Below are 12,090 nucleotides of genomic sequence, written 5' to 3' on the forward strand. Positions count from 1 at the left end.
TTGCAACTTCAGGGATCTTATCTATTCACGAACAGCTTGTAACACTCCAAAGAGAAAGGAAAACTTGAAATCACATCATATGACCCCTTTAATTTCTTTTCAACTGAAGAAAGAAAGACATTAATATCTTGGATGGCAAAATAGTCAACTATCGGGAAATTTTTATTTTGGAAATGAACTATTCCTTTAATGTTTATTTTCTGCACTGTCAGGGGATAAGAAGTATATCATGGGTCCCAAGCTGTCCAGTGTGGATGCCACAGTGTTCGGTCACCTTGCACAAGCCATGTGGACACTACCTGGCACACGGCCCGAGCAGCTCATTAAAGGTGAGCAAGACCTCACAACTGCAGTTTTGTAGTCCTAATAGGGCGATTCAAATAATTGGAAATATTTGGAGAGATTAATGCATGTCTTAATGTTTGTTGTTGTTGTATTTAAAGGGATAGTTCACCCAAAAAAAGAAAATTCTGTTATCATTTTTGTTCCAAACCTGTATAACTATTTCTTCCATCAAACACAAAAGGTTCTGAAATATAGTTCACAAGTCATATGGATTTCTTTTATGGTATTTTAGGGTGGTTTCTAGCGTTTCTGGAGCCTGACAGCACACAATGCCATTCAAAAAGTGCAATGTGAACATTCTGCCTAACATCTCCTTTTGTGTTCCAAGAAGAAAGAAAATTAAATGGGTTTGGAATCCGAATTTTCATTTTGGATGAACTATTCCTTTTAATTTTGTGCAATGGCATGGCAGTTTGTTAAATGTCCACTAGATGGCATTACAGGCATTTATTTATGCTTTTGCACATAAAAGTTCAGTCACACATAGAATGTGTGCACCACCTCAGCAGAATAGAGAGCATCAGTCTGGTTCCGGAAGTAAAAAAAATTACATTCATTTTATCCATTTTATCTGATTTTGAATGAAAACTACATTACCCATGATTCAGCAAAGAAATCTCCACAAGTCCGAAAATCACTGCGAAAAAAATTGCACCATAAGAGTCCCAATGAAGCACTTCGATTAATGTAATAGAGTCAGTCTTCCTCTCAGAATTTTTTAATATTTGTAAATATATGCATATATTTTGCAAAAAAATGTAAATATGTGAAAGACTTGTAGTTTTTGGCAATTTTCAGTTTTCAATTAAAAAAAAAAAAAAAGAAAAACCAAAGTTTCTAAAGTTGTGAATTACCCTTGTAGCTGGTTGGTTTGGTTCATTGCCTATAACGTTTAAACAAACACTTTTTAAAAATCCCTTTGGGTAAAATGAATGGGGAAAAATACTTCAGGAGCTAAGCCTCTTGAAAAAGTGGATGGGCTTTATTACACCCTACAGAAATATGTTGCTGTATTCTGGAGTGGAGACGCAATGGAACAAAAATCAGCCATTCAGCAGACCATGTTTGACAGCTTTCAAGCTGCACAATGAACAACTATGTCTGTCCACAGGAGAACTGATCAACCTCGCCATGTACTGTGAGCGCATACGGAGGAAGTTCTGGCCCGAGTGGTTTGTGGACTTAGAGGACTTCTGTTACGACAGCGACAATGACACCAGCAGCGGGACGCCCACCTGCATGCTGGACCTTGGTCTCTTTTCTAGGACAGACACTTTAGAGGATAGCGATCTAAGCCTCCCGTCACACAGTAATACACACTCGCAAGACTCAGACCACTCCGGACGCTCGCTCTCAGACTCTGACATTGAAGCAGATGGCTCGGATGTGGAGCAGCAGGTCAAGGGTGAAATCTAATAGAGGTTGCTTTTTATCTGGTGTAACAGAGCATTTTGCGATGTGTAGTGGCTCCAAAACTTATATTGATATGTCTGACCTGTATGAATCGCACTTTGATGAACCTGAATTAAAAACAAAATGCGTGTATACAACGTGACGTCAGTCATGGACATGTGCACCTTAAGATTTACACCACAGAAGTTGGACGCATGTAAAAGATCATTCATTCTGCCTTCATCCCTCTCAGAACTGTTTATATGTCCACGGTTTCAGTATGATTTCTAATTAACTTTCATTTCAAGGAAACAAACATTTCGTGATTTTTCAGTCCAATCAATACGTCTGTTTTCTCTCGAACTTTAATCAAACATTTGCTCCGGAACACAATCATGTAGCAAAACACTAGCTTGCATGATTCTAGGATGTTTGTGCGAAGTTGACAATTTACCTTTTTTTGACAGACTGATTTCCTTTGTGCAACCTGAAAGTAAATCTGTGAATTCCTCCCTCCTGTTGAAACCTAATAATTCCCGCTCCCAGATCAGCTCAAGTACATAAAATAGAAATGAAGATGGATAAAAGGATTTAGGAAGCATTTAATCCCTGTTCTACCCGCTTAAACACAAAAAAATAACAAAATGAGAATCCAGTCCTCACAAATATTAAGGCTAATACAATAGAACTGAATCCCTTTCTGTCAGTTTTATTTGTTAGGGCTCCAGTGTGTGTCATCAGTGTCAGACTCTTGATCAGTCTGAATGGTGCTTACTGCCTGTGTGCCTGATTGCAACCATTTGTGCATGTGTGACAGCCTTTCCTCTTCATCCCTGTGTGTCTCTTTGTGTTCGATTCTGTAATACAGACCTGTTTGCTTGTCACCACTTGAGGGCACTGTGACCATTCACATGTTGAGTGGGTCCTATGCAGCCACTTGTATTGGCGTTGCGAGCATCCCTCGCTTCAAGCTTCTGCCTTAAAATAACGTTTTAAATATTAATAACAACAGTGAACACTAAACGGTCAACTTTAATGGCTTAGGAGTCTGATTATACATTTTTCTTTATCCATGTGTGTGATTTGTGTACCAAAGTGTAGTTCGAGCATACTTGAGCAGATTTGCCTTAGTTGAGGGAAAATTGTTGTGATCAATTGCGGCATGATGAGTTTACCCTCTTTCTGTTGAATTTACTTGAAGCCCAAGCCTGTACTAAATGAATTTATTTAAATCTCTATAATGTTTGATTTGTTACGCAGAATTCTATCGTTTTCTTTCCATATTGTTGTTTTGCACATTTTAGATTATTGAAAGACTTTGGACAATGTAAAGATATGGATTGAAACATTAGAGGACATAAAGCAGGGTCCATACAATCAGTGAGATATGCTATATGTGAGTGTGTATGATATACAGTAGTTATCTATAATACATCATTTACCTGCATGTGTTTGTGTGTGCGTCTATATGTGTAAGCTGGTGTAAAGTTCACCAGTGGAAAGTTTCTATCAAATATTTATTCCCTGTATAGAATTGAGGTTAAAGGTAAGTCCCTTATCAATTTTGTGTTAATATTATTTAATTTGCAATTTATTTTTTGGATAAATAGTAAAAAAAAAAATTAGTGACTTAAGGAGATATACACCTAAAAATGGTATTTTCAATCCGTTATAAATAACACTTGCAGCAAAATTCACATTCAAATACATGCATTAAGCAATGCATTAAAATTTTACCCTGTGATGTGTTTATTATAGACTTTTAGAGATGTGTCTGTGTTGGGAATATAGCTGGATTATGTTCTCATAAGATGTCAGTTTTGCTATAGATCTGATAGTAGATCTTGAAGCCATATTAGAGAGTAATTTTCCTGTTTGTGGAAACAAAATGATGGTTATATATAAGATTCTACCTGATCTGATTCAGCTATAAAATACTGTGCACAACTGAGACTCTCGTGAGTGCTTGGTTATCCTGAACTGAGTGGTTGTTTGACAATGAATGCTCCAAAACATCAATTAAAATAGCTGTGGCAATTTAAATGTATGTATGAGGAATATTTATTTTTTTCTTTCAAACCAGTTGTGCAAGAATTACCTCAGTTGTTATGTTATTTGTTAGTTTGGTATAAATTTAGTTCAATGCTTTTGTTTTCCACTTCTGCTTTTATTAGGTATTATGCACCAGTTCTGGCCCTCAAATTTGATTGATCGAGTGGTGCTCTCTTAAACTTTTACTTTTTGTGTCACTGTTTGTCTCTGTTTGTGGGTTCCCGACAGACTGTGCATCTGTGCATTAGTTTACTTCACATTGAAATTTACTTCAGCCGATTAGTTAAAAAAACTGATTTATGCAGGAATGAAGCAAGTGACTGTTTTTCTGAGTGAGTAGTTGAATCATTCACTGTACAACTTTGTTCACAACACAGATTCACTTAGAAACTAAACAAGTGACTGTTTTTAATGAGTGAATCATTAACTGTACCGATTAGTTTAAAACGCTGATTTATTCAGGTATGAAACAATGTGACTATCACATACTCTCTGAGTAGGTATTTCCATCAGAGGTCATTATAACTTTTGCTTATGAATACTGTGAATTTACTTCTGTATTCACATTCTGTTTTTCACCTATTATATGGTAGGGAAGTATTTCAGATGCAGCCACTGTTTTTATGAGTATCATTCATTGTACCAATTTGTTCAAAACACTGATTCATTCAGGAACAAAACCGGCGACTTGTTTTTATGAGTGAGTCACTGATTCATTCACTGTACTGATTGGTTTGAAACCTTGCTTCCTTCACAAACGAAACATACTACTGAACATTACGTTGACAACAGTATTTTCATTGGTGAAGCAAAAATAGACCTGGCAATATTGTGTCTAAAATGTAAGTTATTTGGTCTCGTTTGTTTAACTTTTGTATCATCTTTTGTGCTGATATTCATAACAACAATGCTCTTGCTCGCATGATATTGCTTAAATATAGAATTTAATATTCAAAAAGTCAATGTGAATGTTTTCCAACCTGTGTATGCATATGTGTATGCGTGTGTGTTTAGCATGAGCTACCATCTTTTCAATCAGGCTAATGAGCGGCAGCCATCCATGCGCAGAGGAGGGCTGATTATGGCGTTTCCAGGCACTGGAGACGTGCAGAGGAAACAGCAGGGGAGAGAGAGGGAGATAGAGAGACGAGAAGAGAAACAGGAGAGGGAGAGGGGCCACGGATCAGGAACCAGGTTCCCGCGGGATGGAGCAGGTGCAGGCTGCAAGCAAGGCCTTTGGGCCCGACGGGGCAGCCAGAGCTTAAAACAATCTGCATAGTACCTTCTTTTAATTTAGGCTCTTCTACACCCCATCTCTCTCTCTCTCTTTCTCGCTCTTACTGCTGCTTAACAGATCAGTGCTCCACAAAGAGGGGTAAACAGAGAGAGGCAAATTAAAAAGGGAACTCCCCTGATACCCCAAAACAAATTAGTGCAAACAAATTACACGGAGTCAACACACAAACACTGCAGCATCTGTGGCTTTGGACTGAGGATGGCAGCGGCAGGCATAGTCTGCGCACCCGCTCGGAACCAAGACAAACATCCAGCAATAGGGAGACTTCAGGTCATTCCACTTTCAGACCCTGGAGCGAATCCCTTTTAAAGCTCCTGTTTGTTCCTGCTAACAGACAAAAGCGTCATGCGCATTTAAACGTGCCCCCTCAGATATTTGAGCCCCAAAATATTTGTATTTTTAACAGATAAGTAACAAATACAATTCTGTGCCATCATCTACCTACTCTCATGTCAATCCCAAACACTTTTTACTGTGGAAAATTAAGTAGATATTATCAATTCAGATCAAGATTTTTTTTAAAGAGTTGCATATATAAATATATAAAAACTAATATTTTGTATACATATTTTAATATACCATCATTCAAAAGTTTATGATCTGTAAGCTTTTTTTTTAGAAGTTTTGATCTATTTGATCAAAAATATAGTAAAAACATTAATATTATGAAATATTATTACAATTTAAAATAACTTTTCTATTTTAATGTGTTACAGTGACATTGTTTTAAATCAAAAGAACAGCATTTATTTTAAATGTAAATCTTTTGTAGCATTAGAAATGTCTTGACTGTCACTTTTGATCAAATTAGTGCATCCTTGAATAAAAGAAAGATCTGAACATATCTTACAGCTAAATGATGTACTAATTACTAATTATGTGCTGTTACTTTGTGTTAGGTGTCACTCTGATATGCAAAAACAGGATAGATATGTAACATATTCTTTCATAACTGAGTTTGGTTTCAAAAAAGTTTGTGTGTGTGTGTGTGTGTGTGTGTGTGTGTGAGTGTGTGTGTGTGTGTGTGTGTGTGTGTGTGTGTGTGTTTAAATGGTTTAGAATAAAATCAGTCTTATGGGTAATCAGCCTCTAGGAAAATGGCAGAGACTAATGTAGATTCTCTCTGCCATACACTTTCATTTATTAATTTAGTCATCTGTTCACTTGTTTGAACACTGGCTCTAGCAAAAGTCACAAACACAGCTGAAAGTCAACACATATATTCCAGACTCCATATGGAACATACTTCCTTCACATCGTATGGAATAAACAAGGAATTGCAAGGCTGTAAATCAGGATATCTGGAATCCAGCCCGTATTATGTCTCGATCCCATTCTATTTCCCTGTCTCTCCAATCTGTCCTATAAAATTAAATGCACAAAGCCCATAACCATAAATTTGAAGAATATCTAAAATCACTGCCCATTTCTTTGAATTGTTATGTGTATGCTTCTGTTTCTCAATCTGTGTGTGTGTGTGTGTGTGTGTGTGTGTTATATATGAAAAAAATCATATCTGGCTTTATCCTCAGGCCCCCTGGCCACCTGGCAGAGACAGTGACCCTTCCATCTGCCCCCCGCTGTCTTCCTGTTTGTGTGTGTTTTGTGGATCCAGAGAGATGGGAATAAAGCTGCCCACACGGGCCCGGAGTGCAGCGCTGCATGTGCCAGGTGACTCCACAGGCCCTCTTGAAGACATGCTCCCCTCATCTTTGGCAGCCAGGCTCAGGTGCGGCTCATAAAGACTGGGCTACGATGCCAACAGGTGGCGCTGTTTTCTTCCCCAATTATGCCTTTGTTTGCTGGTTGGCATCCAGTTTGTTTTGGACGAGTCCCCTCACCCGCTGGACAAGAGCCAGGGGGAGTTTTGTATATGTGTGGGCTAGTCTTTCCACCAACATCGCTTCTCAAAGCCTCCTCGGACAGAGCCAGAAACGATAAGCTCACGGTAAGCTCCTGTTTTGAATCGAATGTGAATGTGCCACGTTTTTGATCATATTCTTTGCGAAGACCCACATATGTCTGACCATTTGTCTCGCAAATAGATGACGACAGAGAAGCCACTCTCTCTTTTGTTGCCTGTGACTTACCGCCGAGGGTACGTGTTCACTGACCTACAGCTTTTCAAGATCTGTTCTGCAAGGACTTCTTCAACCCCCGTCGTCTCGGTGGATTAGAGCAGGTACTTTTTCAAAAGAGAGAGGGCGAGTCACATTTTTGATACCCCTGACTGAAAGGGGCATCGGTGCAACAGAGCAGGGCCCCATCCCAGAATCCCCTACTTTTCCCTCATTATCTCCTTCCCCAAGCTGCTGTTCCTCTTCCCCTGGATGTTATCTTCAGCTGCTTATGCCCTAATACCACAATTGTTGTTCTCTAAAAACAATCATTAGCAATCCCATTGAGGCTGAGGGGTTTTTAGCAGCTTTCTTTCTCTCTCTCCTGATGGTTTCTCCTAGCTCTTTATCTCTCCCTTCTCTTTTTTCCCTCCTGAAAACAGAGGGATATTGGCAAAGCCTCTTTAAACTCTCTAGCATTACGGTGGATTATTTTGTGCTGAGACCCTTGGACATGGTTTTTTTTTTCCCTCTGTCTTTTATTATTTTCCTCACTTCATGGCTGAGGCAGACACGCTAGGTAAACATTTTGGCGTCACACTCGATTGCATCCCAGAAATAAAAAAACGCAGAAACAATGGGCCCGGGACACTGACACGCTAAGACCTTGGCTCTGGGGGGATGGCTTGCACGCTGCATGACAGCACGGCCCTGGCGGGCAGAACAATGCCGGCCTGCATTCTTTGGTGTGTGCGCTTGGAGCGGCACGCTTTAGACTATCTGCTCTAGGCCATCTGTCTATCCTCCTCCTCTTCTCTCACCCCACTGCCACGGCGGATTTGAACTTGGCTCAATTATTCATCTGTTTACAAACATGAGCGCAAACAGAACAGTTAGATCAGTTGGGCGTGGGCCTTTTTTGGGGGGCACTGATACTGAAAGTTTTCCCAAAGGCGGCACAGTGTAAGAGATTTATTTCGCGGTTGCAGGTACTCAAGCGGCGACCTGCTGCAACGACGGCAGACGTGCAACAATATGTGTTGTGCTTATGAGCTTAAGTGGACAGCTGTTTATGGATACAAGTCAATAGCTTCACTTAAATTGTGAAAAAAAAAGCTATGACACTTTTGTGTCTGACTACTGATTTATTGATCTTATTTGTGACAAATTAGAGTTGTAGTGGTTGACCTATGCTGGGCTAGGCTGCTATTGTTGACACTCCAGAAAAAGACCCCACAACACATTCTCCCTATAGCCTATAGAGGGCACTATAACATTATAATAAATTGAAGTTTGGGTTCTGTTTGAATAAGCAAATCAAACTTTTTTCATTCCCAACAGTGTCAAACTGTTTTCTGTGTTTCCGTGCAAGTTCCTGTTAATTTTAAGACCAGTTTTACATTCAGTAAAAATTATGATGCATTATTTTTAGTAGATAAAAACAAAAACAACAAAAACTGTTTAGCATTACATTCTTGTGGCCATATTCCCCAGAAAATAAAAAAAAATACATAAAAGTTTGTGGTCTCTAATATTTTAAAAATGTTTTAAAGAAGTCTTTTAAACTCACAAAGGCTGCATTTATTTGATCAAAAAATGCAGTAAAAACAGTATAATTGTGAAATATTATTATAGTTTAAATGACCTGTCTGTCTGTCCGTCCGTCCGTCCGTCCGTCCGTCTGTCTTACATTGTAATTTATTTCCTGTGATGCAAAGCTGAATTTTCAGCAGCTATTACTCCAGTCTTCAGTGTTACATGATCCTTAAATGCTGATTTCTCAGGACTCAAAATTACAGCATTTATTTAAAATTAGATTTTTTATTTGTAAAATTAGATGTCTTGGTCATTTTTGATTAATTTAATGTCTTTGCTGAATAAAAATTTCTTAATAATAATTTTTTTTTTTTCAAAATACAAATCCTACTGACCCAAATTTTTGAACAGTACTGTATGAACACAGTGTCAAAATCTTCAAGTGTCACTTTAAGGTGTTTTTTTTTTTTTTGCCTTTATGAATATGTGAATTGTCATTTACAACCCATTTTACTTCCAGAAGGTGATGTATTACTGAGCAAAACAGTACATCATTCACAAAAAGACCAAGAACATTTATTAAAGGTATAGTGAATTTGAATATGAATTTCTTTCTTCTGATGAATGCAAAAGAAGGTATTTTGAAGAATTTTGGAAACCAAATAGTTGATGGTAACCATTGACTTCCATAGTATTTTTTTTCCATACTATGGAAGTCAATGGCTACCATCAACTGTTTGGTTATACCCACATTCTTCAAATTATCTTGTGTTCAACAGAAGAAGAAACTCATACAGGTTTGAAACAACTTGTGGGTGAGTAAATGATTACAGAATTTTCATTTTGGGGTGAATTATCCCTTTACGAAAGTAAATAGGATCAGTTTTGATTCCATTAAAAAGTGATGTTTGGCCTATGAACCAGAATCTCTACCCTTGTTGCACTTCAAGTCAGAAATTTTTGTAATAAATTTCATAATCCAAGTTCTCATTTCTCCTAGAGCACTAATAACGGCTAATAAGCTCTTAAACAAACTTGCTAAACACCAGACTCCAATTTTATGAACTCTCAAGAAAAACTATTGTTTTAATCAACCCTCTCAGCTCTCTCAGTCCACTTCTGTTCGGTTTAGCGTCTTGAGATTCCTAACTCTCTCTTGTAATTCCCAAATGCAAATTTGCAATAAACGATTTGTACATCGCCCTTTATTCTTGGCGTAACGCAGAGACAGATTGCACCGTAGCTGTCAATTCTCTCACTTTAGTCCTGAGAGACGGAAAAGGTCTGCCCTAAAGCAGCAAGTGTTCCTCCCCACATATAAGCTGCTGCATTGTCACTGTGTACTAAGCCATTCCTCTGAGAGCTTATAATGTTCATTAATCTAATTAAATATGTCTTATTGCCCAAATGAAAGGCTTGAAGCTTTGCTGTAGGATAAGTGTAGAGTAAAACTGGGTCCCAGCAGAGAGGCACACAGTCAAGTCGCACTAACGGTGCTGTGCTTCATTAGGCTCCTAATTACCTATTGTTTCTCAGTAGTTTGTGCTGTTTTAATGAGAATCTACAGGCACTTAGATTTAATCTGAATTTTCTAATCTACTGGTCCATTCCCGGAGAGTCAAAATGTTATTGGTTTATTTGTAATCATACTTTTAAATGGTGGAGATATGACTCCCCCTCGGGCTATCGCTGGGTTTTGAGTGACTAATTGAATTCTTGGCTCCCAGACGCTATACTTGGGTGTGAGTCAGAGATGAGTGCTCAGTCAGTCAGTTAAGTGAGAGAATGTACGCGCAGCTTCGGTTATGCTCTTTCACGCTGGATCAAACCCTCAGAACTCACCTTTAGGGTCTCCATGGCAACACCTCTCTCTCCTGAGGAGTGGAGGTTCAGTGTTTGTAAAGAGCTCAAACTAAAGCAAACATGGTAAACTTTAGCCAGAATGTGACCAGTAATATTCTTAATCCTTGACAAAGTGATTGTTAATCTTCTTGAGGTCCACGTCCACATAAACATACTAAAAAAATAATAAAAAGCATAAAACTTTCTAAGAATACTTAAATTGACCTTCTTTCTTTTGTGGAACACAGAAGAAGATATTTTGAAAATGAAAGTCAGCCCAAAACATCGTTGGACCCCAATGACTTTCATTGTATAGACAAAAACTCTATGGAATACACTACACAAATTTTGCCCAGATTTTTGCCCCAATTTACATTCTGGACATAGCTGCTGAAAGTCAGAGTCAGTCTACAGATTTGAGTTGACAGATTTCATAGAAAATTACGTAGTGTATGATAGTCATATATACTTTTTAGCTTCATGATTCCATTCCATCCATCAAACAGTTGGCGGTAGCCATTGACTTCCACTGTATTTTTTTTTTCCATACACTGTCAAAAAAAATGTGCCCAGTGACTAGCTGTTGTACTCCTAAGGGTACAATTTTTGCACATTTTTTTCTCACAGTGTACTATGGCTATCCTCAACTGTTTGTTTACCAACATTCTTCAAAATACCTTCTTTTGTGCTCAACAGAAACAGAAGAGTAAATGATGACAGAATTTTTGGGTGAATTATCCCTTTAAATTCATAGCATAAAGGAAGCAACATATCTTTTCTTTTGTATTGTGATGTACATCCGAGTGTAAACTTTAAATTCTTTCTGACCTCTGCTGATGTTGGTGATGCTGCAGGGAACATTATGGAATAATGTGCACACATAACTATACTAGCATTTTCAATGACAAAACTGGTTCTAAAAATAGAAAATAAAGAGTGGACCCAAACACCTTACTTGTGAGAGACATCACAAGTATGTGCTATTCTATACACCAGATGGTCAGACTATTCACTCTTTTGGAACTTTCATCTCTTTATTAGTGTATGGTGAACTGTGTGTATGTGTTTATCTATTAGCCAGAGTTTGCAGTGCCAAAGTGCTCATTTGATATGTGACCTGCCACTAAAGAGTCAGGATATTTATCATCTGCTGAATTGCCTTTGTGTGGTGCTGCAAAATGGCAGCAATACATTCTCAAATGAAACTGCTTGAAGGTTAATGAGTGGCAATTGCCCAGTGAGGACTAAATCTATTAACGTTTCATAGAGGAAATCAATCAACATGACCAACTCTCACTGATTTGTCATTTTGAAACATTGCCCGTTTGATTTCAACAGCACATTCTGTTACATGGGATCATCTGTGATGGTTTGATTTGCTCTTCATTAGGGTGATTAATGCTCTTTATTCTGATTTTGGATCAGTAAACAAGCTTTCATCCTGTGGTGCTGTGCTGTATTAGGTCACTTCATCTCCTTGCTTGACGTCTGTCAAAGGAAGAAGAATAAGTCTACAACCAGATTAACCTTAGTACTAGACCTTTTACCTCCAACATTGGCAAGTATCTA

General features: G+C 38.2%; 1 protein-coding gene across 1 annotated transcript in view; it reads left to right on the forward strand.

Moving 5' to 3' along the window:
- The window catches only part of LOC107700756 (failed axon connections homolog), a 10,920-nt gene extending 7,744 nt beyond the window's left edge, over positions 1–3,176 (forward strand). The window contains exons 5-6 of the mRNA XM_016502550.1: positions 213–329; positions 1,457–3,176. Coding sequence (XP_016358036.1) covers positions 213–329; positions 1,457–1,761 — 422 coding nt within the window. The 3' untranslated portion in view covers positions 1,762–3,176. The remainder of the gene's footprint in view (positions 1–212; positions 330–1,456) is intronic.
- The last annotated feature ends 8,914 nt before the right edge of the window (positions 3,177–12,090 follow it).

The sequence above is a fragment of the Sinocyclocheilus anshuiensis genome, unplaced genomic scaffold (assembly GCF_001515605.1).
Source record: "Sinocyclocheilus anshuiensis isolate Anshui unplaced genomic scaffold, SAMN03320099.WGS_v1.1 scaffold782, whole genome shotgun sequence".
NCBI classification, from domain to species: Eukaryota; Metazoa; Chordata; class Actinopteri; order Cypriniformes; family Cyprinidae; genus Sinocyclocheilus; species Sinocyclocheilus anshuiensis.